General features: G+C 39.7%; 1 protein-coding gene across 7 annotated transcripts; it reads right to left on the minus strand.

Moving 5' to 3' along the window:
• Positions 1 to 320: 320 nt before the first annotated feature.
• On the minus strand, positions 321 to 26,626 carry LOC136424165 (trafficking protein particle complex subunit 9-like). 7 transcript variants are annotated; one of them, XM_066412662.1, is made up of 27 exons: positions 26,527 to 26,626; positions 25,106 to 25,724; positions 23,987 to 24,132; positions 23,067 to 23,213; positions 22,412 to 22,444; positions 22,194 to 22,229; positions 21,959 to 21,991; positions 21,271 to 21,348; positions 19,157 to 19,284; positions 18,433 to 18,501; positions 16,641 to 16,712; positions 15,830 to 15,958; positions 14,820 to 14,983; positions 14,128 to 14,304; positions 13,295 to 13,440; positions 12,556 to 12,641; positions 11,188 to 11,314; positions 10,254 to 10,482; positions 9,590 to 9,825; positions 8,563 to 8,684; positions 7,117 to 7,259; positions 5,935 to 6,045; positions 5,081 to 5,209; positions 4,853 to 4,865; positions 2,578 to 2,671; positions 1,054 to 1,277; positions 321 to 567 (listed from the first exon to the last, which is right to left on the minus strand). In XM_066412662.1, exons 2-27 carry the CDS (start codon positions 25,693 to 25,695, stop codon positions 397 to 399), a joined length of 3,633 nt encoding a protein of 1,210 aa, XP_066268759.1. In that variant the 5' UTR covers positions 25,696 to 25,724; positions 26,527 to 26,626; the 3' UTR covers positions 321 to 396. The 7 variants fall into 7 exon arrangements, with proteins under 7 accessions (XP_066268759.1, XP_066268760.1, XP_066268761.1 ...); XM_066412663.1 differs by lacking the exon at positions 22,194 to 22,229; XM_066412664.1 differs by lacking the exons at positions 22,194 to 22,229; positions 22,412 to 22,444.
• Positions 26,627 to 26,635: the final 9 nt, after the last annotated feature.

Consider the following 26,635-nt stretch of genomic DNA (forward strand, 5'->3'; position numbering starts at 1 on the left):
TATTTAGAAAAGCGTGCGCTTCCAAATACTGTAAATGAGACATGTTCGCAGTGGTTTTATGTTCGCGGTTTTCACAGCAACCGTTTCGCCGTGACCCTAAAGCCTCCACAAACATTTTTGTCCAATACTGTAGCAGTATGTGACTATAGCGCTGCCGCGAACTTAAAACCACCACGAACACTCCATTTTCCCCTCAGTGCGAAATTAAAACCATGCGAACTTAAATGCATTAACAGTAAGATGCTAATGTACCTGCTACAATGGTCGCGCAATAAAGTTCTTCTTCTGTAACTATGCATTCAACAACTTGAATTGGATTGAATTTGACTTGATTTTCTTAATTACCAGTGTCTTTGCAAATTTAACATGATTACGGCTTGCAGGGAATACTTTAGGTCACTTCTTGTCGTGGTCTTGGACGTTTATTCTGACGATGGGGGTGAAGACCCACTTGTGGTCCTGCGGTCTGACGCGGGAAGTGCACGATGCGCGGATGTCCAGACTGAAGGCTCCGCAGCAGAAAAACACAAAGGTACAGGTATGCTGGAAACTCTCACCTGGTGCCATCTGGGGGGAAATAAAACAATCAATCAATCAATCAATCAATCATCTGTGATGCGGGGGTTACATGTAGGTGTGTTCTAGTCTTATCATACTTTTAGCAGACCATTTTAAGCACTAAAAACTGTTTGTTCCTTCTCTGTCTCCCAATGGGCTCTATGGATTAACAATTTCCTGGCATGTCAATCAGTTTTCATGCTGTCCCAGTGTCTGGTAGGACAAAAAAAGCATCAGTGACAATGTAACACAGTCACATGTGTCTGTAATTACCATGGAAACGGGGTCCTCTGTGCGTCCAGCTGAAAAAGAGGGCGTCCAATTTCCTTGTTATTTTAGTATCATGAATCAAATTGACGCATGGACGAATGCCTAGCTAGAAGCCTGCTTCTAATACTTAGTAGTAATAGTGTACTTCTTTGATCGTTCTTGTCAATACATTAAACATCATAGCTGAGTCTGCTATGATGAACAAGACATCGGAGATATTCCAACCTTTTCGATGTCCCTCTGCCGACATCCGACGCACGCGACTTTTCCGCCGACGTTGTTCCGGACCGTACCGTTCCACAGGTCCTGGTACGGCTGCACCACGAGCGTGCTCCCCTCCACTGCCGCCTCCGACGCGTTCGTCACGGAAACTTTCACTGACATGGGCCTTCCCATCATGCATTGCACTGGTTCCTCCGTGTCGCAGGGTTTGTCGTCTATTCTAACATCTGTAAAAGATGAAAATACCTTGAAGTTCATTTATTTTTGCGGACTTTATTTTGCAGTACAGGTAGAAGGTTCCAGTTTGGAATTTGTTTTGACCTAATACCCAAAGAGTCCCTAAAATAAGACGCAAATCCTAGGTTTTCTCGGTTGTTTTGGCTCCAGATTTTTCGGCTATCGCTATAGCAGTGTGTAATCTTTTTATATCTCCAGAATGGCCCAATCTTCAAAGCGTTTTACGGTTTCAGAGTTTTGGTCATCCGCGAAGACTTGGTATTAAACTGGTATTAGTGGTCTTATTTTCCTTCCAGAGGCCTTGGAAGAATGCCCCCAAAATAGCAGTTTTGGGGATAAAAATTGGTTTACCGGTAAATGACGGTTTTCACCAAAAGTGACGTTTCCACAGAAAATATCAAATGCGTCTGTCGTTCAGAGGCAAGGCACTCCTATCCATTGGAAACATTGAATTGCCTGAAAAAGGATGTTTGGAGAAGCGCTAGGAACGAGCGTCTGGGAACGAGTCAGGTCGGCCCCGAATTGTAAAAAAAAACCTGAACCAATACCAGAAGAGGACAGGAGGTTTTCGGGGGTGTTTTAGATTTGCGACAGAGATAGTTCTGTAGTACAGTAGTAAGTTGTTGAGATGAGGTCATGGTGAGAACTGAGAGAATAAAATCCCAGTGATCATTTCAAGACATACAGTATGCTGTTTAGAGTAAAACAAAATTATGGTCAAATTTTCTTAGAAATACATGCATGTAATAATGCATGTCAAATATCACTACAGAAGTTACCACACCACATTGTTAAAAAAAAAGCATGCTCTTTCAATTGAAAAGAGGGTTGTCTCCAGGATTCCTTGGTCCCAGGCCAGAAAACTGCTTGTTCGGGCGGAGAAAATTTCACCTGGTCCGTTCGAAAAATCTCCACTCCATGACACGAAAATGTTGAAAATACATTTTCAGCAGCTTAAAAGGTCGGATATTTTACAACAAAAATCAACCAAATGGGCTCTCAAACTACAAATGGGACCAAAAAATATTAAAAGTTACAGACAGGCTCGATTGGCACTTTCAGTGTCCAATGATTGAAGATCATCAAGCATATTCGTATTAGGGTCACCTGCTGGCGCCGAATGGCAGCCTCCCAGACCCTTGCGACAGTTCCACAAAGTGCAAGTATGGAGCAAATATGTATCTGTTCTGTATTATATGATTGTAAACCCTGCAGCAATTCAGCACTGGCTGCCACTGCATGGGTAATTTCGGACCAATAAACCATTATTAATATCATATTCTAACTTACCCCATTGTATGGGCGAAATGCTAATGAGGTCGATAGCTTCAGGAGTCATGGGGATCCCTTCTAGGTTTACAACTCCACAGGTGCCACTGGAGGGGTGGGGAGGGGGGTCAAGGAAAATATAGAAGCAACATTGCAGACTTAAAACACTTACAACCTTGAATAGCAAGGTTCTTTTATTCACAACCAAGCATTTTACAAGAGCCGACGTTTCGACAGCTGTCAGCCATCTTCAGAAAATCCACTCCAGTTATGAACTGTGATGGGGGGGGGGGGTATAGACTCAGTCACATCATTAAACAATACTTTACGTTTGGGACTGCATTGTTAGCAGTAACACCTAGCTTCAGTGCACTGTGAACTAGTCAGTATTGCCCTGATGAAGATGGCTGACAGCTGTCGAAACGTTGGGTCTTGTAAAAGGCTTGGTTGTGAATAAAAGAACCTTGCTATTCAGTCATTCACCAACCTGATGAAATTATTCACAGACTTAAAACCTTGTCTTAAATTCGTCTTCATATTGAACCGTCTTAGACTTGTCTTCACCTTATTAAGAAATGTGTATCATTTCAAATTTTTTAATGAATAGCTGTTTAACTCAAAATTCTGTTTTATTCACTGAAAGACTGGATGCTGTCTAAAATGTCTGACCGTTTTCTAATCTATTTAGTTGCTTTAGTTACTGTTATCTTGCGTATCTTAGGCCACACCAATCTAATTTCCTGGTTAACAGATTTTCTTTTATATTTAGCACAAGGACATCATCAAAACAGAAGGCTGGGGTGAAAACTTGCACCTGACCCTGTTCACTAGTACTCCCTGAAACTGTGTGTACCAAAGTACAGATTTTCCTCTGAGATTCTGTTTTCATATTGATTTTCCAATCTAGCTTTTTTTTTTAAAATCCGTTAACCAAGAAATTAAATTGGTGTTGCCTTACTTACTGGATATCTAACCTTCATTGACGACCTGAAACACTTATTTCTCAAATTTTTTTCAAGAAAGAATTACATAAATTTCACAGCTTTCCCTACCGAAACTCACCACTTTTTCAAATTACTGATGTTATAGAGGATCTGCATGCCTATGCTTGTTTTATCAAATAAAAGCATATTCATAATTCCATCTGCATATGCAAAGGCATGGACATAGTGAAGAACGATTTACAAGTTAGGGGCCTTTGCCTTTGACATATTACCAAGAATGCTACTTGATTGCTGCTTATTATTTTTTTTTTCTGCAATGGAAAGCTGTATTAACAATAATAATACGTTCAGCACCAAGGGTAGGTATACCGCAAAATCCCTATTTATGTACGCACTTTTTAAACTTTTCAAGTCGCAAGCAGGTGGTCCAGGCCGACGCAAAAGTCGGGGTGCGTACGTTAGGAGGGGTTCTTCCTCGGAAAAATCGCATATCAGCATGAGAGTACGGTACATCTTCATGCAAATGAAGTGTGGAATGCTACCACACAATCAATCGGTAATAAAGAATAATAAAATACATATATTTAAACTGTTTTTTACCCAGAAACATTTTCTTAGTAACGCTTTATGTCGGTAAACATCATCGGAAAGGATGATCATGTCAACCTCTAACTATCCACCGAAATGCTGGAGAGGGGATGCGTACGGAGGGTTTTTCCCCTGAACGTTTCAACTCACTGAGTCAGGCCCGCAATCGTCTCCAAATCAGGGGTGTGTACGTTAGGAGGGGTGCGTACGTAAATAGGAATTTTACGGTAGTATGTATCCATTGGCTGTGAAGCTTGATAATCATAATCTGATTGCAAAAAAAACTTTTCAAAGCTTTTCAATCCATGACTGTTTTTGAACATGTATATTGACACCCAGAAAACCCTTATTTGGTCATTTTAACAACAAAGATTCAACTTTTGAGATTAGAACCCTGGATCTTTGGTGCATGGAAAACAGTAAGAATGTCATTTTCCATCTGATGCACATAAATACCTTTTTGGGGCAATTCTAACTGCAAACATTCATTCAACTTTTGAGATTAGAACCTTGAACCTTCAGTGTAAGGGGAAAAATATCGTTTTCCATCTATTACCCAGAAACACCATTTTCTGTCAATTCTAATAATAAAGATTCAACTTTTGAGATTATAACCCTGGATCTTTGGTGCATGGAAAAGAGAAAAAAACACTATTTTCCATCTGATGGCCAGAAACAAATTTTTTTGGCAATTGTTACAACAAAGATTCAATTTTTGAGATTAGAACCCTGGATCTTTGGTGCATGGAAAACAGAAATCATATCATTTTCCATCTGATGCCCAGAAACACCTCTTCTCTAATTCTACCAACATTCAACTTTTGAGATTAGAACCCTGAACCTTCGGTGCAAGGGGAAAAAAAAACGTTTTCCATCTGATGCCCAGCAACACCTGTTTTTTCCTCTTTAATTCTAACAACATTCCACTTTTGAGATTAGAACCCTGAACCTTTGGTGCAAGGGATAACAGAAAGGATATCATTTTCCATCTAATGTCCACCAGGGTGGCCAGTTGTTGGCTGTACTGCTGGCTCCTGACGTCAGCGGGACTGATTATAGAGATGGGAGCATCGCTCGTGCACGGCTCAGGCAGGGAAAATCTCTCCACACGGACAGCAATTCTGAAATAAGTGAAATATTGTTGTGATTTTCTTGTATTATTCATTATAATTTAAAGGTAAAGGTAAAGCAGTCGAACGTCAGGACGAAGCATGACACTTTTTTGTTAGCTAGTAGTAGAATGCGGCTTCTCTACAGCTCGCATTTTTGGCCAAGCATGTCCCTGTGGCGCAAGTGGTAACGCAACCCCACTGCTTCACCATCTAGATCAAATTCCATGGATCTCAGGGCTCGAGTTCTATCCTAGGGTCGACTCCAGCTCAGACATGTTGTAGGGGATTGCAATCATCATTTCAGATGGTGACGTAAAGCCGGCGTCCACGTGCATGAGGGAGGTTTCAGGCATAAGCCTCAAGCGTCAAACCTCCGTACGTAGAAGAACCCAACACATTTATTCATTATACTTTATAGTAATTTTCTCGATAATTCTGTTCATGCATTTTTCTGCCTTCCTGCGGGACTTTGAACCCAGGCCAAGCCTGAGGAAACAACTTGGGTCCAGGCCAAACCAGCCTTCCAATTCTGCAAGTCTCCAGTTACACCATTTTCCATTCACATCCTGTAAATCTGCAATATTCAAATAACTGAAGGCACACACCATGCAAGACAAACAAGCAAACACAGAATGGGTATCATTTGCATAAAATTTGCATTCCTGAAACAGTAGGACCTGGTGTAGAAATCTGTAAACATGACTAATTGTGACATATTTGGGCATGTAACAAACCTTTTCAGCTGTTTACTCTCTATGATGAGGTCATCGTTGTCGGGGTAACTGATGACAACCTCGTGTTTGGTGACGTTATGAAGGTCAAGCGTCAAGTGGCAATGTCTGGGGCTAAGGAACAAAGCAACGAGTTAAACATGAATATAGTTGCACGAAAAAGGAAATTTTCATGATTTTCAGGATTACTACATAATGTTTGTTATCAGTCTGTTTAAAGTGTACCAGCCTGACCGCGGGTAGGATTGCCCGACGGCCGTATATTTATGTCATACCCACCCGAGAAAACACACATTTCAATGCGGAATGCGCCAGAAGCTGTCCTCGAACAAAAAACTGTACCAACATTGATTCCAACCTCTGAATCCGATATTCAAATTTTTGACGGAGGCGCAACTGGCGCACTCGAAATGCATTCTAAATATTCTATGGAAGCCCGTGTGATACAACTTAGAACCCCGTGGGAAAATTATCACACGGTCCGGAACACCCGTATCAAACGATTTCACGGCCCAGGTATGACATAAAATATTACCAGTTTGCCTAAAAGATTGCTTAAGATTAAAAAAAGGACACTTCTGTATCTTTATTGACTTCAATCAGTAAAATTTCAGCATAATAACATAACATAACACAACCATATATGTTGGTTATACTAAACCAGAATATGTTTTACAGCTAGCCCTTGTATAGCTAGCAATAAGCGATGGTTAAAGCTATCTGGTTCGACGGCAAAAACATTTTCCACCACACTTATTGAAAAGAGTAGGGGTCCTTCCCGGTGTGAGTGGATCAAACCTTACAGTCTATCCTTACGCAGTTTGTACCTTTAAACTGGTGAGTTACATCTAAGGACAGTATACAAGACATGCAAAACAAAAAAACAAACCCCCAAAAAAAAGGAAAAAGAAAAAAAAGAGCATCACAAAACATGGGGTCCTGTGGCGTAACGGCAGGGTTTTCGGCCCAGAACCCAGCGGTCCTGGGTTCGAATCCCCTGACGCCACCGATGTTGCACCCTTGGGACAGGCACTTTACACAACTTTCCTCACTCCACCCGGGTGTAAAAACACATTTATGTGTGGGTCACGACACCAGTGATAGCTGCCTGTGCCCCACATGTATTGTATGGTTGCAATTCTAATCAAATAAATAATCGAATAAGAATCAAAACGTTAGTAATACCTTGGAGCAGGTAGTATGTTGACTTTGGACACAAGTAGTGACTGCAGTACATCCACATGTACTATGATGGAGGCTTGTCTGTGGTACCCGTCCTCGTAACCCTGTCCTCCTGAATAGGTCAGCTTCAGGACCGCATCCACCGGCTGATGGGTACAAGTGCACAGTCAAGATTTAACTCATTGATATACTTGTCTTGTTTTGTTGATGGTTAGACATCCAGGTAGAAGATGACATTATGCATTTTGATAAATCAAGCAACTAGGTAAATACTCTAAAGAGTCAGGCGTTTCAGGTAGCATCTGCTATCTTTCTTTCTCAGTCACCAATGAAAGTATATATATGTATATTTTTATGTATGTATGTATGATGTATGTATGTATGTATGTATCTATCTATCTATATATAATGGATGTTATCTGAAACATCTGGCTCCTAAGATAATTCATCAGGTTGCTTGATTTATGTCATCAACAACATTCTTTGCCTCTGGATGTCTTCTTTCTTTAAATTTGAAAATGCACATTGTACATGTCTAACACTTCAAGTAAATAGAAAATATCATGTAATTCAAAAGAGCAAGGGACTTTTTTCTAAGAAAGAAAGAAAAAAAAAAAATTGGCATAGAATCTGTTGACTGAGTTTTCTTTTACCTAAATCACAAATCAAAATGTTTCAGAATTCAAACAATTCAAGATCATGCACAAAACAGTTTATATGTGACTGCTTCTACTACATGTATGTTGTAAGGGGCTGAAATCGTCATTTCGGATGGTGACCTAAAGGCGGCGGCCCCGTGTACGAGGGAGCTTCGGCATAAGCCTCAAGTGTCAAACCTCTGCATGTAAAAGAACCCAACATACTTATCGAGAAGAGTAGGGGTGACCCGGTGTGCTTGGCCAAAAACGCGAGCCATACACCTTTCTCACGCGGCGGACATGACAGAATGAAGACGAGGCCAATGAGGCAAAGAAACAAAAATGATGTACAGATTTAGTTTTCCTCCAAAATCACATTAAGTTTTAAAATATGACGTCCAAGTATCAATATCATAACTAATGTAATGCACAAAAAAGATGCAGCAATTTCGAGCTTTATTGACCGATCCCATTGTCCCCGCCCTCCTCCGTCAAAACGTAGAAATGCAAAATAAAAACATAGAAATGCAAATATTTGACGGTCATGCTGCCACTTCCTCATTGGTCGATTCTCTAATCATCAGGTAATCATTGGCTAAACTGCTAATTGTAATTGACACTTAGGATCGGTCTATTGTTTGCCACAAGGGTTTTCATTCTATCATGTCCGCCGCATGAGAAAGGTCTATAGCAAAGCCGCATTGCACTACCACTAGCTACTTGAAAAAGCATCATGCTTCACCTCAATTGAGGATGACAGCTTTACTTTACTTTACAGACTATTTTGAGGTCCTGGATGTTTGAGTTTTACCTGTGCCTTCTCCTCCTCTGGTTGTTGTGCCTCCATGGGTGGAACGGTCATGGCGGCTGTTCTCATGGACCGGGGTCTGGTCTGCGGAGACTTCTTGGGTGAACTGTGTCTACTGCTGGGTTCTAATGGGAAAGGGGTGACAAAAAACTGTGAAACAAGTTGAGAAAAACATTACCGTGATATTATCTTTAATGCAATACAATATCTTTTAATCCACCATTGCTCCAATGACTAAAAACATCAGCTGATGGAATAAAGGTTAGGACAATTATATAAATTTGATCTTCATTTTTAGTTCTTGTCTGTATGTATTGTCACAGTTATAGAGAATATTTTCATTCATTTTCCATTATTACTTTGTAATGTAAGTATTATGAAGCCATGTATACAATATCAAAGGTCTGTCAATTTTCACACAAAAATCGATAATCAATGATTCTGCCAAACTTCCTGTCACTCCTACAAGCTAACCTTTTGCCCTTCACTTCCTGTCACTCCCACAACCCTGACCTTTTGCCCTTCACTTCCTGTCACTCCCATAACCCTGACCTATTGCCCTTCACTTCCTGTCACTCCCACAACCCTGACCTTTTGCCCTTCACTTCCTGTCACTCCCACAACCCTGACCTTCTGCCCTTCACTTCCTGTCACTCCCACAACCCTGACCTTTTGCCCTTCAATTCCTATCACTCCCACAACCCTGACATTTTGTCCTTCACTTCCTGTCACTCCAACAACCCTGACCTTTTGCCCTTCACTTCCTGTCACTCCCACAATCCTGACCTTCTGCCCTTCACTTCCTGTCACTCCCACAATCTTGACCTTTTGCCCTTCACTTCTTGTCACTCCCACAACCCTGACCTTTTGCCCTTCACTTCCTGTCACTCCAACAGCCCTGACCACTTGCCCTTCACTTCCTGTCACTCTGTGGTTAGACATGCCTAGCATATGGAAATAGATGCCAAAACACAGACAGACAATGAATTATGACATACAAAAGTAATAATAGCTAAAGAATGTTGTTTACCTTCATTTTCGGTTGATTTTCTGTCGTGTGTTGCAATCTCTCCCACCGCCTTGATTAATACTGTGAACGTTGCCATGGCACCGGGTTGGAGCGGAAGTTGGGCCTTTGTGTTCTCCAAATTCCACGTGAAAAATCCGGAGGGAACCTTGGGGGAGCTTATGGAAGTGTCCAAACTTATGTCTATGGATTCCACAGGAATTTGACTGACGTTTTGGAGAGTTAGAACACATTCTTGGCTGCAAATGAAAGAAAAAAAATCAACAAATAAAAAGAAAACATTAACACAAAAAGATATCAAAGCTATTGATGGATAAATTTCATTCCTATTCTTTTGAAACATTCTATTACATGTATATGAATTATGGTAGATACTTTGACAAAGGCTGCCAATGCTTGCTATTGTATAAGCATTTATCTGCAGTACCTTTTAGAAATGATAGGTGGTATTGTTTCACTGTTTTGCAAACCTTCTATCAATGCAACATGACATGTACACAAAACGTATGTCTTAAACTTATAATTACAAGCATTCGATTGCAGGACCATTCAAACATGATAGGTGGCACTATTAACTACTAACACCACCACTGAAATTTATATCTTTTGAATAGAAAAAGTGAAAGGACAAGGGTAGGCGATAATCTGACAGCCAATCATATTTCACCTCTCTCCAGCATACAGTCTAGCAGCAGCACTTGTCACAGCGGTTTCCTTGGCCTTGTTGAGACCAAGGTTGTGATTGGTCGTTCCGAACGCAGCTTTCGGCAGCGATGTCGTGACCTGTAGTTTGGGTAGCTCTGGGACGACCTCTACGGAATAGTCCGGTTCTTCGATCTGTCGTAGATCTTTGAACTTACAATGGGACTTCACTCCGAGTACATGCGTTACATAACCTAGAAAGAAACAAGGTAAACTTGATATCAAAAATGTTATAATTACTCTCTTTATAATATTGAATATTGTAAATGCAGAAATGTTCGCGGTGGTTTTATGTTCGTTGTTTCTGCGGTGAACTCTTTACTGCAAACTTAAAACCACTACGGAAAGTTGTTCCATTGTGTGACTGTAGTACTACTGTTGTTTCAAACTTTAACTCAAAACCATTGTGAACACTCCATTTTCTTCCTCCTGCGAAATCAAATCCCTGCGAACATTTCTGCATTTACAGTAGATGTCTAAGAACAAAGGATAAACTACAAAAAATTCAAGAGGAGTTTGAAACTAGATTTTGTTTGCGAACTCTTTTCTGAAATGCACTTTCCCAAGTTGTTAATATGACGGATACGGAAAAGTATACGTTACACAATGTACACAATTATGTACAATGTCATGTATTCCCAAATGGAGATTATATAATGGTTAGAGGTACACGAATCATACAGTCAAACCTGTACAAGTAACCACCTTTACATAAGGACCACCTGGCCAATGTATGCTCTTTTTGGTGGTCCCTTACATAATTTTCCCATTGACACAAGCATTAAGAATCCTGTCTACAGTGACAACCTGTCTACATAGACCAGATTTTATCGGCCCTTGAGTGGTCTTCTTGGGCAGTTTTGACTGTATACAGTTTTATCATTATGACTTTTACTTACCCACGAGTTTGAGCTGTCCTGCTGTTTTAGGTGTCCCCAGTAGGGTGACGCCAAGTGGTCCCGACTCCGCGGGGAGGGACAGGTTACTAATGAGGGGCTCAAACACGATCCCTTCAGACATCACACTCTGCACAAAAAAGGACAAAGGTCAAAGATGAAAGTTGAAACACTTAGAATTTGGAAAAAACGTTAGGGTTTGAAAATCTAATACATGTATGACCCCTGCGGAGTTACTCTCTCATTGGATTAATTGGAAGGACAAAGGTCAAAGGACAAAGGTCAAAGATGAAAGTTGAAACACTTAGGATTTGGGAAAAACATTAGGGTTTGAAAATCTAAAAGACAAAAATGTAGAGGGGTAGAAATACATGTATGACCCCTACGGGGCTACTCTTTCATTGGTTTAATTGATAATTTTGACGGACAGTTTATCAGATTCTTCAAAATATTTCAATTTGTCTCTGAATGTTACTGTTTCACATGCCATTTGAAAGAGAATCTTTTGCTCCTTATCATGGCTTTTGTGATAACTTTTGTATTCTTCGAAAATGATTAGATACCTAAAACTGCGTCTGTTTTAAATGTCAAAGTAATTAGTATGTCAATGAAGGTTAGACATTCAGGTACTAAGATATGCAAGGTACCGGGTAACAGTTATTCAAGTAACTGGATAAAATTTGGAAACGGTCAGACATTTCAGACATGTCATCATCATCATCATCATCATCAGTCGACATGCTCTTGCTACGACAGGGTTATACCGCCTTTTTACGGGGTCACATACCCTTTCATTGACTGTCGTACAAGACGGGGATGTGCCAATTCTCCCGTCTGGGTGAATCACCAACTCCAGACAGAAGGATTTGGACCATCGCACACCGGGGCATGCCCCTACTCTTTTTCGAAAGGTGTGGGGAGTTCTTTTACGTGCGTGGGGTGTGGCTCTCTCAAAACACGGGACCTCCATCTAACGTCCTATCCGAGGGATGTCCCTAACCCTAGATGAGCTAGGTACTCATTTACATCTGAATGAAGTGAGGAAAGTCGTGTGAAGTGCCTTTCTCAAGGGCACAACGACATGTCTCTGGGCACAACCTGGGATCGATCCCTGGTCCCATTGTTTGACAGCTGCGCATTCTACCACTTACGCCACACGACGCCACTTCGTCATGTCACCGGTAACATTTCGCGGATACTGTCTGAAATTTTCGACCGTTTCCAAATTCTATTCACTAGCTTATGAGTAACTGTTACCTTGCGCAAAATAACCAGTGTTCGATGTACTTGTCCCCTTGTGCATTTTTAATGCTAACACAAACTATAAACTACAAGAAACTACAGTACAGAAAACTACATGACTGTGCTCACCATGTTCTGCACCTTGAGTTCAAAGGGCATGGGGTTAACGACCTGCAGTGCCATCTCACACACCTCTCCACTCACCCACTGGAAGTCTACGTAAACAGCACATGGAAAAGAAATCTTAAAAATGACCCCGCCCCTTAGGTGCTGCAAAAAATATATCAACAACCATACCTCAAGAAATGTGTAACTTTTGTGACACACATTTAGATATATACTCAATTTCTACTACAGATATCCTTTGTTTTATAAGTTGAAAAATAAAATGTAGACTTTTGAAGATCTTGTGCCCCAGAAATTTTTGTACTACATTTTTGTACTAATAACAAAGGCCCAATCTGTGTACCCATTTCTGATTGGTCCTTCTTTTCCTGCTGCCTATTTTCTACCTCCAGTAATTTTCAAATCTCTAGATCTCCCACCAATCGTGACAACCCTAAGAAAAGACAAAGGCCCAATCTGTATTATACCCATTTTGGATTGGTCCTATTTTCTATCACCAGTAAGTTTCAAATCTCTTCCACCAATCGTGACAGCCCTAACAATGGTCTAATCTGTGTACCCATTTTTGATTGGTCCTAATTCCATCACCAGTAAGTTTCAAATCTATTCCACCAATCGTGACAGCCCTAACAATGGTCTAATCTGTGTACCCATTTTTGATTGGTCCTATTTTCTGCCACCAGTAAGTTTCAAATCTCTTCCACCAATCGTGACAGCCTTAACAATGGTCTAATCTGTGTACCCATTTTTGATTGGTCCTTTTTCTCCTGCTGCCTTGACTGGATTGGTGAGTAGATGAAGGGGCTGTTGAGGGAGGCTGAGCTTGCTTGACTGGACGGTTTCTTCATGGGTCTCAAGTGTGGAGCCAGATCTAACAACTTGAATGACCTGTGAAAACAAAACAAAAAGTGAAGAACGTTAGAAAACAACGTAAAAAGTTTAATCATTTAAATCATAACCCACTATATTTTTTTCTCAAAAAAGGGATTCTTGGACAAGGTATACTGTAAATGCAGAAAAGTTTGCAGTGGTTTTATGTTCGCGTTTTTGTGCTGAAGTCTTTACCACAGACTTAAAACCACTGCAAAAAGCCGTTCCATTGTGTGACTGTAGCGCTACTATTGTTTTAAACGCGAACTCAAAACCACCGCGAACACTCCATTTTCTCCTTACCGCGAAATTAAATCCCCGCCAACATTTCTGCATTTACAGTAATATGCTTACTGACAAATGAATTTTCTTTGTAGAAGTACAAATGTAAATACAAGACAAAACAAGAAAGAAAAAAGAAGGCATTTTTGGCAGTGTATAAAGTTCAATTTCATTGTTTACAATGACCAGGGAAATCTAATCAGAATTTACAAATGGCAACAAACACCAAGACAAAACAAAAACAGTACCTCCAATTTCACAGACTCGGAGGTAATAAAAAGCAGACTCTTGGACTTTCCTTTTGAACAGTTAAAACACAAACATAAAAAAAGGAACGACCCACAATGTTTGCAAAATGAAAATTTATCTGTTACACAAAGCACCCCAAATGAAAATTATAACACAAAGCAGACTATCCCTTACTTGACGGTTGGCAAGTTTGTCATTGGCACAGGAGGTAAGATGGCGCCGCTCTCCAGCGCTAGCGGCACGGGCGTCCCCGGAACCTTCGCCGTGTAACTCTCCAACACTTTGGACAACTCTTTCCTCTCGTACTGCGTTAGGTGGTCACTCATGGCATGCAGTAGGAAGGACATGTGTCTGAAAATCAGAGTTAAAGAGTTGTTGATGTTATGCAACTTGAACAATGAAAATTAATGCAAATTGTAATCCTCCTCCCAGCAGACCCGATATGTTCGTTACCTCCCATAGCGGCCCTGCCCTTCCGAGCCCCTGAACACGCTTCTGGCGACGTCACCACCAAACAGCTTTCAGCCAATCAGAGGGTTTGCTAAACTTCATCTCGAGCAAAGCCGCAAAGGACGCTGGGAAGCCATCAGCCAATCAGGTTATGTCTTACATCGCTACTTTGGGTTCAGAGCAAAAATAACGGCTGTTTGCACCAAATAAGGCTAGCTCATTAATTATTCATGAGCAACTGTCAATAACGTCACCAGAAGCAATTTTACAGGCTTGAAAGGGCAGGGCCGCTATGGGAGGTAACGTTAACGAGCAATAGCAGGCCTGTTCGGGAGGGTGGTCTTACGCAGCTTGAAATAACTGTACAAACCTCGTGTGTTACGCCTAAAGGCAGTTACCATCAATCAAAGCCCTACCTGACGGCTAAAGCGGGGTTGCCCATTTTCCTGGCAGTGTACACCATCTCGTGTAGAATGCGCAGCTGTATCGCCGGCCATCCGTACGTGTATTCTCGGGGGAACTGTCGCGGGTCCAGCGACAAACTGTAACCATCCAAGGTCTCCTGAAGTAGATGGTAACACTGGACAGGAAAAAACAAATATCAATAATGTTTTAATAACTAGCATGAAAGTTTATCTGAGTTGGTAACTTACATAAGGCCATGTTGATTTGATTACATGGGTGACATCCGAGTTTGCATCAATTTTCGTCCGTTTCCAAAAAAAATGTCTTTGACCATATTGTAAATCATACAAAGCAGAAAAATATGCCGTAAATTATAACCAAAAAATACTTAAAAAGTGCCACGAATGTCGTAGAATACCAAAATCCATTACAAGGTCAAAGAAGAAGATGTGAAGAAATGAAAATGAAGAATCTATGATCACGTTCAAGGGGAAGGGCTAGCAACCGGAGAACATGGAAGGAAAACATTGGACGTCTTTAGGGTGTTCTGTCTAAAGTAGGGTGTCTAATACCTATCACATTTAGTACAGGGCGCAAACGGGACGGGTGTTGAAAATGTTTTATTTCTGCCGACTTAAATTTCTGTGTATATTTGTCAAAAATAATAAAGTTTTGTGGTGCTAAATTTAATTTATTTGCCGATTGTATACAACGAAGGCCCACATAATTTTTCACTAAAAGAGGTGGGCATTATTTAAGCTTTGTCTACAAGCAAAACTTGCCCCTCAGAAGGCTGGAGATAGCATTTCGGAGGGTCAAGATTTCAAAATTTTCAAGACCCCCCTAGAATTCTCACACCTACGGATATTTATACAAAAAATTTGGCTTACGGAAAAAAAATTAAGGCTGGCTAGAGCCCTGGCTGCTACTAACAGAAACAGCAAGGAAACTTGCTGCCCTATGTGAAACTACATGTAGGCATTACAAGGTGAACAACAACAAAGAAACAGTAACTACTTACAGAGTTCCAGGCTGGGTTTGGGTTGTTTGGGGACACACACTGCATGGCGGCCACTCTCTTAAAGAAGGCAGCTTTTCTCTTGAAGCCGATCTGTTCGTACAGGCCTGACAGGGTGTTGTATCTCTGGATCTGGGCAATTACAATTTATTAGAATCTGATCCCTTATACACATTGTACCACATTTGAAGCAAATAGCAAAGGCTATAACACATTATGTCGAAATAAAATATTCTAAATCTATGTCTGATTAGGCTATTAGCTAGCAAGGCGTCAGGGCGTGTTCTGGATGCCGTATACTAAAAAAGTAAAGAAATACTAGTAATTATAAGATCATGCCCTCCGGAAGCGGATCCACAGAAAAGAACTTTGCAACAGAACTGAGTCAGCTTACAGATGTGATTTTTGTGGCAGAGACTGCCATTCTCTTATAGGGCTGTTTAGCCATAGCCGATGCTGTAGGGCTGTTGTGAACTAGGGTTTTACCATGGTCAATACTCACCAACAGAGGACATATGATGAACAAACTATCCTTTTGCAGGGGACACCCAGACGACACTATTCCTCTGGTAATTACATTACACATATACATAGTCATGTACATATGTGTCCCCCCCCCCCCCACACACACATATACATGTGTTCGATTAATGCAGGAAAAATATTTTTAGAAATGAAAAATTACAAGAACCTAATACTAAAACCTGATCAAAGCTATACACAAGATCTTTCACAGAGTTTAAACATATCTGAGTTAGTTGCATATTATATCTGTAAGACCGTAAATAAAGCTTGCTTGTTTTATAGTCCTTACCTTGTCTTCATCTGTGAGTTGAATGTTGATGTAAACCATATTCTGGAGAAACTCGGACGCCTGAAGGTTTTTCTATGTCATTAGAAATAAGGTTACAGAATATTAGCACCATTTCAATAGTAATCATCAAGCTTTCAAGTACGATCGGGGTTCAGAAAGAAATGCCTTTTGTATCATTATAGCAGGTTCATTTTTATATGAAATGAGTTGAAATTTGGCAGAAATTTACAGGAACATCTCTTCTTGAGACTGAAGTATCTCAACGTGTTGTGCAGATTTTTACTAGCGACTGAGTTGATTTCAAAATGAAAACGCATTTCTTTCTGAACCCCCCTTGTACATCATCTGTTGGGAATAACGAACAAATCTACATACATTGTACGTTTGGCCAGTTCTACTGTTTATGAATTTATTATAATCTATAAATGTAAACCATTTGCTTGACTAAAACTTGAAGGTATTTCAGTCCATGTCTTAATGCTAAGCAATACACATGCACTACAACATTGTAATCAACCATACATGTATGTAACAAGTGATCAAAATTTTCTGCAGAATGTATATTTCTAATTTTTTTAACAATGTGGTTGCTCATAATACGCTAGTTCACAGTTCCAAGTGCACATGAACTCAGGTCAAAGGTTAAGCCCCCTAACTTATCAAAATAGTGGTTTTGTCCAGACGTGTTTTGCCTCAACCATTAGGATACTGTTAATGAATGAATGAATGAAGACCTTTATTGCACACACATACCCTATAATGACATAGGGGCCTTAACCTTTGACCTTACCCACAATTCCATGGAACTGTGAGGAAGCTTTAATAGAGGGATGAACAGCATAGAATGGAATGAAGGAAGGAGAGAGAACGTGAGGGAAGAGACTTACCCCCTGCATAAGCATTACCCGACACGCCTTAACGCTTGCCTCCATTTCAACTACACCGGCATAGGAGTACTGGGATCGAGGGAACGAAGGAAAGAAATACAGAGGAAAAAACAGGACGGAAGCCAAAAACAATGGAGAAGAGATTGAAAGAGGAGGGGCAATAAAGAAGTATGCCCTCAAAAAGTATGAAAATGAAAATAAAAGTAACACGAAGAAAAGAAAAATGAAGTTGGTGGGATTCATGATGAAAAGAGGATGAAAAGAGGATGAAAATGTATGATAATCAGGATGTAGCAAGAGGACAAGGGAAAAAAGGGTTAATTTTGCAGTAGGTTCGGATTGAAGTTATACATGTATCTACGAGACAAGGACAACCGTTACAGACTTTTCTTCTGTTTGAAATAAAAATTTCACAGTAGTGAAATGCCCGAAATGGTAAACAAATTGTTTGCTTTTAGGAGAAAAATCTGTAACTTGGGATTGTCCCTTTTCATTTGTTGAGTTGGATATGGGAATGGTAAGGCCATTAGCAAGGAAATTACTTGGTCAGTTTTTAAAAAAGGAACAAAATTGATGTATTGTTATATTACTTTGATTCTACCAAAATGAAAGTACATTTTGTGTTGTTTCCTTAAATTGTTTAAAACATTATTCAGTTGTAGGGAGGACCATGAATGTAACTTTTGATAATATTGTAATTTCGTAATTCAAAATAAAACAGCCAAATTTGTCAAATATCAAAAAATCTAATAAGAATTTTACTTATGCCTTTTCCAGGTGTCAAAAATTGTTACTGAGACACCGTTTCTTTTGTAAATTAAAAAAAAAAATTAAAAATCAAAATTTTTTCTAAACCAAGAAATTTCCTTCGCTGTGCCCTTCCATAATGCATTGTTACCACTCACCCGTTGGGTTATCATAATTCTAGTGGCTTTAATGATGCCTTCCAACTCAATGACTGCTGCATTCTTGTACTGAACATGCAAAAATAAACGTCAAAACTTCATGCAGGAAAGAAAGCAAATACTGTAAATCCTTCTACTTTTGCCGTGGTTTTATTTCGAGGGTGGAAAGAAAAGTAGGTTTTCTTGAAGTTTTGAATTCGTAGTTGAAATAATTCTGTATAGTATGAAAGTAATACATTTGAAATGGATATTCATGAAAATGGTAAAAATAAAACCACCGCGAAAACTACAAGACTTACAGTAGATAGAACATATGCTCTCAACACAAATGCAAATGCTGAATGATAGCTAATGGCAATTGTTAAAGTAAACAATGGTAGCTTGAGAAATTATCACAAAATGTATATTATCACCATTCAACAATTGTAATATTTTCATTCTGGCGCAGATTATAAAATGATATATTACTGATACATGGTGAGTAAAATATATTGTTTCATATTCAAAGTAATCTAGACATTATAAATTAAAGTTAAAACTGAATTTTCCATTGGAAAGTTATTTGGGTCTTTCATTGGTTATATTCATATGACATTTTTTCATTTGAAATTACATGCAGCAAAATTTCATAACTTTCGTGTATTTTGCCAAGTATAAATCCGAGCATACTTTCAATCTGTAATTATAATTTTAATTCACACAACAAGGCCCCTTAACACCCTACCTTGCTGTACTGAATGAGAGCCTCCTTGTATTTCTCAATGATCTCATCAGGCGACAAACAGTTCTTGGCTTTGCCATCTTGCAGGAATTCTGCCGTTGCCATTGGTAACCCATTGGGCGACATCGTCGCTGAAATAATGAAAACAATGTTTTGAAATTGACCTCTTAAAATGTAAGAATTCAATTTACTTTAAACAAACGCAAATTGAATTCTGAGCACTGTCCAGCCTTCAGCTACAAGCAAAGTTCCCATGCCATGAAATATTAATCATGAAATATTAATAAATTGGAATCCATGCATGCAAGTTGAATCTAATCACAGCTTCTACAGTAATTAAGCACCACCCCTGCAAAATGAACATACACATTTATTAGTTGAATGCCGCCACCTTTTATAGGAATGCAAAATGTTAGAATCATTGCTGTGACTAAGTCATTGGTCTGGTCATTAAAAGATTAATTAATTAGTACATCAACACTCTTTCCTTCTCTTTCAGGTCCCTAATTGGTCAGATCTGCTGACCAATCAGCACAATTTTGAAGAATTTTGTAATGCTGATTGGCTAACTTCTGACCAATCAGCACAATTCTGATTAATGCTGATTGGTTAACTTCTGACCAATCAGCAATTGAGCTTCAACAATTTTAAAAAAAAGAGAAGTGTTAGTCTTTTGACAGTTTACATACATGTAGTACTACACAATTTATGTTAAACTGTTGACCAATCAGCACAATTCTGAAGAATTTTGTAATGCTGATTGGCCAACTTCTGACCAATCAGAAATTAAGCTTCAACAATTTAAAAAAAGAGAAGTGTTAGTCTTTTGACAGTTTACATACATGTAGTACTACACAATTTATGTTAAACCATTTTTGTTCATTTTGCCAAACCATTTGCAGAAAAAACGGACGAAACTTTACAAAACCAACGCTGAAAAGAAGTGTGACTTACTCCAATTCATTCCAGTGTTGGTTTCATAAAATTTAGTCTTTTGTTTACCAACACAGATAATCTTTCATGTACTACAGGTACGTTGTATGACCGGTACATTACATGTACATGCTACAACCTTCAACCAAGGACAAGTCCACAACAACAAGCATGTACAGGGGTGCATACAGGCAAGCTCCCTTCACCAGGCAGTCTAACACCACACCCAATACATGTGTGGTAGCCTCAAACAGCAAGCTCCTCAGCAGGCATTTTAATTTCACTGTTTTCGCGACGGATTATGCACTGTTTTCTGATCATTACTGTGATTGGAAAAATTCATTTTTGGCGACGCCTCAGTGGCAAGCCAAATGGTATAGTATTGTGTGCAGTTTGCAAATATCCTAGGAATTGCACAGGAATGTGTCCACAGGAATTTAAGACCATAACTCAAGAATGGCTGGATGGACTGTCTTCATATTTGGTAGGTGGGTGGGTCTTTGTGAGACCTCGAAATTATTCGATTTTGGGCCCCCTAGCAATTTTCTATGGTACTGCAGGGGAACGTTCGCTTTTGAAATCTTGTTTTCTGAACATGCTATATAACATATATATGGTCATGATTTTTCAGTGTTCGATAGATCTTATTGGGAATTGTGCACCTAACCAAAAAATTTCCGTGCGCAGAAAAAAATTGGGTGCACAACCTAAAATAAAGTTGAATGTCAGCAAAACCTATATACAAAACTTACTGAATCTCTTTATAGAGCATGATTCTAAAAATTCAATGGCTTCAAAATTTTTCAAGTAATACAACAAAAGTTGATGATATGTTTACATTATACAACACAAATATCTGCAAGTAGGTGCAGAGCTAGAATTTAAAAAATTTAGAAATTAAAAAAATTTAAAAAAATTTAAAAGAATTAAAAAATTGAAAATAATTAAAAATTAAGAATATTAAAAATCAAATCAAAAATTAAATTAGGTTCGCACAGCTCAGTTTTTGGGTGAACAAAAGTGCATAATTATGCACCCTGTAGTATTTCAAGCCCTAATTTAGGAAACATCCGACTAATTTTAATACATTAATTAATCACAAAAATACTGCATAATCTATACAAAAACTGCGGTATAAAAATGCCTGCAAAGAAGCCTGCTCTAGAGGCTAAGACGGGACTCACGAGGGGGGGAGACATCAAGGAACGAAGACACGGCGGACCATAACGCGTTTCCCGTGGCGGTTAGGCGACTGTCGCTCGCTGAAAAACCGTCCTCCGTGTATTTACAAGTATAACATACGCATATATGATACATGTTGAAGGAACTATATATCCTTTCAGCTTAATATATGTATACGCATGGTTTTGGGCTTTAGTACGGGCTGCTTCATGTAATAAGATATGAAATATACAAATTTTACCGCATACACATAAGTTAATACACAGGAAAAGTCAACAACATAGTAAACATAACAACAAAAGATTGACAACAAAACTATGATAAAAATTGAATTTTTACATTATAATAATATAAAACATCCAATGTTATAATTTCTGCTGAAACAATATCACGCCATATTCTAAAACCATAAAAGATGGTGAGTATGAAAAATTAGTGCAGTCATGACCCCATATAACAACAAAAGATTGACAATAAAACTATGATAAAAATTGAATTTTTACATTATCATAAAACATACAAATGTTATAATTTCCGCTGCAACAACATCACACCATATGATTAAAACCATAAAAGATGATGAGTAAGAAAAGTTAGTTCAGTCATGACCCCATAGCAGCCTGTCAGCAAGCTGATGAATAAAGTGAGTATGTAGTTAGTTCAGTCATGACCCCATAGCACTAATCTCACCTGTCCTAGTTAGGGTTTCACTACTTCTTCTCTCTAGTGAGAAAACGATACAAACAGAACAAAAACTCAATTCAAATCCAAAATATTTAGCTCCTCAAAAGAAATGTCAACTTGAAAGAGCCAACTTGAAACAAAGAAACCTAAATAAAAGCTTGATATTGATTTTTAACAAAGGTATTGGAATTGGTACAAGTTGCTAATTGCTCAGGCAAGACCACATAACACCGTGACTAACCTGCCCTATTGAGCATCCCGCTAACACCCAATCTCTCTGATGATAAAACATTTCAAAAAAACAAAACTCAATTTTAATCTAAAATGATAGATCCTAATTTTGGATAATTTCTTAAGAAAAGTGCCAGGATAAAGGGGAAGAAATAATAATTTTTGATCAAAATCTGAAAGCAAATCAGTCAGGTAGGTCAGTCATGACCCCATAACTCCATGACTAACCTGCCCTAGTGACGGTTTCGCTACGCCTTCTCTCTGATGACAACACATTAAAAACAAGACAAAACAAGAAAACAATTCACATCACAATCACCATAATTTCAAGATATGATCAATGCAAAAGGCTACACATGAAACAATAGAATGATAAACTTTAAAACCTAAAAAACAATCTGCTGATTGTGGTAGGTCAGTCTTGCTCAGTCATGACCCCATAACACCATGACTCACCTGCCCTATAGTGAGTGACTCAGAAAGCTTTCTCAACAAAATCACCACAATTATAATATGCACAATGTAAGAGAATGAACTTGGAACAGAAGAATGATAAACTTTAAAACCTTTAAAAAAATACCAATCGTAGATAAGTGTAGGTCAGTCATGACCCCATAACACCATGACTCTAGAATGATAAACTTTAAAACCTTTAAAAAAATACCAATTGCAGTTAAGTGTAGGTCAGTCATGACCCCATAACACCACGACTCTTTAATGATAAACTTTAAAACCTTTAAAAAAATACCAATCGCAGATAAGTGTAGGTCAGTCATGACCCCATAACACCATGACCTCATTAATGATAAACTTTAAAACCTTTATGAAATACCAATCGCAGATAAGTGTAGGTCAGTCATGACCCCATAACACCATGGCCCACCTGCCCTAGTGAGTGATCCCGTAAGCTTCCTCTCTGACGTGACCTTGGGGCTGCCGCTGAAGGACTGGTTACGGGGCATAGGGGGCCTTGTCGTGCCATGTGGGTACTGGATCGTCACAGATGCAGCACACGTTCCCTCAAAGGCAGCTGGAAAATGTGGAATGTATAGAAGGTCACCATCACGCAATCAACAAATACCGAGTCAAAGAGTTGCAAACAAATTCTTTTAAAGCTTGTCACACACTGATAGAAAAAATCATAATATTATTATTGCATACTCTATTAGTATTAGATTAAGTATCTGCCAGGTCATATATACTATACCCACCATCATGAAAAAAAGCATTTATACTAGAGATCTCAGATGCAATGTCCAGTAGTGTAAATCACTCTTGCATATCTAAACTGTGCATAACTGCTCTAGGATCTCTGAAAGTGAAACATCCTGTTTTTCAAAGTGGCTGATTTAGGTAACACTAGTACTGCGGGCGAATGTTGATGGTGGCTTGGACTTACTTGGACCCTTTTATTTCTTTACATTTCACAAAATAAAGTGAGAATACCCCTACTGTACTTCTTGGCAATGAGTTTCACTCTACGATAGTTCTTGGAAAATATGAATTTTTGAACATGATGAAGATGATAAAATATCAGGGCTTTTCTAAAGGGGGGAACTAGGGCGCTGCGCCCCCATGCCTTGACCATACACCCTCTTACCCTGGGGCCCTCTAACAAGCATTAGATTCTTATTGACTTGGGATACTACTAGGTCATATGTGGCCACAGTCTTCAACTGTGACCTGACAGTAATTTTGACCCCCAGGAAGCCTTAGACTGCCCTTTTTAACACAACATCCCTCTGCTTGGTTGCTCTGCTCCCCTTTTTCCAAGACAAAACCCCTGAAATAACAACAACTGACCAGCGAGCCAGAGCCAGTCGTTGGCTGACTTGAGGATGTCGGCGGAGGCCTGGTAGTGGAGCAGAGCTTCCTGTGTCAGTCCCGCCAGCAGACACAAGTCTCCTGAGTACTTCCTCATCCGGCCCTGGCACCGCTTCCTAAAGGCTCTGAGATCATAGGAAAAATTCATAAATAAAACTGTGTTAGATTCATACTCATAGTCACCTGAGTAACTTACCTCCGTAAAAATGTAGGTACTAGTATCATTTTTGGTTTGTGTCTCTGTTTGTCTTGGGGTGTGTGAAGTTTGTGACCACTGACCTAGCCCTGGCAATGGTTTCTAATGTATATAATTACAAAGGCTCTGGGAACATACAAAAAGTTTACAAATATAACTGTTAGATACATAGATACACAAGATACCTCTGTAAAAATGGAGATATTGTTTTTGGTTTGTCTCTCTGCTTGTCTTGGTGCACGTGTATGAACAAGTTTGTTCCACCTGGCCATGGCCTGGGTCTAAGTTTGTTACCGGGCTGAGTTGTAACCGAAGACTGGCAGGATGGGAAGGTTGAGCTGGCCTGGGTTCAAATTTCTTTGGCAGGCTAGCAGGAAGTGCAGGTTTGCAGCGTAGACTTTGTATTATGGCCAAAAGTCAGGAACCAGACGATGGCATGTGTGAAATGGACATAGTTCTGTTATAATTTGTCAAGAGATTTACAAAACATTTCCCGGAGGTACATGTCCGATATCTTTGATTTTTGATGCCTTGTTATGCATCTTGCCGATCTAGAAAAAAAATTAGAATGACATAGATCTAGTAGTACTTCCTAAAGGATCTGGGAGCATGGAAAGGTTTTGTAGTTTACAAAAATTTGTATCCTGTAGTTTTTCACTTTTAACAGAGTACCACAAAGAAAAACAAGAGTGAGTGAGTGAGTGAGAGTGAGAGAGTGAGTATATGACTCATGACAATTGAGTAATTGTGACTAAGTGCATGAGTGGCTGAGGGTATGAGTGAGTGAGTGAGTGAGTGAGTGAGTGAGTGAGTGAGTGAGTGAGTGAGTGAGTTCAAGTGAGTGAGTGAGTGAGTGTATGACAACTAGTAGTAGTATGAGTGTGTGAGCGAGTGAAACTCACCTGGTTTCTGTGTCAATACCTATGAGGTCTTTCTTCTCGAACGGCGCTAAAAGCAACGGCAGCTTCTCTGACTTGTCGCTTGCCAATCTCTCCGCTTGCAACCTCTTCGATTCCAGGACCCAGAAAAGCGAGGCTGCAAATTCCCGCACCGTTTCGTCTAGCGAAAAGCTTTCCTCCACGCTGGAATAATACACCATGTTCGTTTTCGCGTTGGTCCCGTTTTCTTGCTTCATACCGAAGATCAAGCAGCGGGAGTCGTAAAGCGTGGAGGCGTAGAGTTCCTTCAGTAGATTGTACCGCTCCTGCACTGCGCCCGTGTCCGCCGCGGTCGCACTTTTCCCCACGACCAACAGACCCATAACTTTCCGATGTGCTTGAAATTCGCCCCATACATTGTTTTCCACGGGGGAACTCTTTTTGTAGCGTAAGCAGAAAGATCGTTGGGAATCCGGCAGGCGTACGTAGCGACAACGGCTGATGCGGTCAAAGATGTGGTTGAAGGTTTTGGCGTTGATTTGACCGGCGGGCTTCACGACGACCAGCACGGCCTGGTGATCCTCCGCAGTTTGTTCATAGTCGGCGATACTCATCTTGACTGTCTGAAGCTCCACTCAGTTATCTGGGTTAAGAAAAAATGACACAATTAAATAGGTATGCATACCTAAACCCACATTCAGGTTCAGGTTCGAATCTAGAGGTATAGGTTCAGGTCTGTACCTAATAAGTCCAAACCTGAACTTCTGAAGTCTGAACCCATGGCACATTTGAATAATGTTATAACAAGATAACGCGAGGGAATCACGGAAACACACACGGAAACAAACATACAGACAGACGGTACAGAAACATACACGCTCACACAAAACAGGTCATAAACTCACTCCGTTGTGCCCTGTGGTGAACATTTTTAACCAAACATTTTTCCCTAAAAATATCAACCATTTTGTCAAATCGTTTTTGATTGACAGTTGGCACTTGTAGACTAGTACCAACCACATTTCGTTGGACATCAGTTTCCACGAGTGACCTTATCCTAAGTTGAAGAAATGTAGATAAATTTAGAAACGTCACATTATGAGGTCATGTCAGAAGATGTCATACCACATACGGCGAAAATCCTTTCTTTTTGTTATGTTTACTAATATTCCTTGACATTTTACGTTCTATAATTCAATGCAGACAGGAATTAAAAAGCTGCAAGGACAGTGTGTATCTGTCATGACCAGCAAAACACCAATATATGTTGCAAATCGATCAGAAAAGTAATTTGATTCAGCTCTAACATACGATCCTGACAAATTGCAAAAGGTTCATGTAAAACGTCTCTCGCTCTAAAATTGACCCCACCTCTGCCTGAAATCAACCCTCTGTGCTACTGTATGGACAACCAATGGTTTATTCTAGCTGGAAAAACGTCGAACCTTGCCTGGACGCGGCTACAGGGTGGAAAATATCTGAAAACATCCACGTAATTTTTCGCAGTTGCGGAAAGACGGCCATCTTGGAGGATTGACAGCTACGACGCATGCG

Source organism: Branchiostoma lanceolatum, chromosome 18 (genome assembly GCF_035083965.1).
Source record: "Branchiostoma lanceolatum isolate klBraLanc5 chromosome 18, klBraLanc5.hap2, whole genome shotgun sequence".
Taxonomy (NCBI): domain Eukaryota; kingdom Metazoa; phylum Chordata; class Leptocardii; order Amphioxiformes; family Branchiostomatidae; genus Branchiostoma; species Branchiostoma lanceolatum.

What these genes read in the sequence shown, in the direction of transcription:
- LOC136424165 (XM_066412662.1), bottom strand. Translation starts at nt 25,695, where the DNA reads ATGAGTATCGCCGACTATGAACAAACTGCGGAGGATCACCAGGCCGTG. An exon ending in CGACTGGCTCTGGCTCGCTG is followed by an intron (nt 23,214 to 23,986) that starts GTCAGTTGTTGT and finishes CACATTTTCCAG; the next exon opens with CTGCCTTTGAGGGAACGTGT. An exon ending in AACTCAAGGTGCAGAACATG is followed by an intron (nt 11,315 to 12,555) that starts GTGAGCACAGTC and finishes TTTTTTGTGCAG; the next exon opens with AGTGTGATGTCTGAAGGGAT.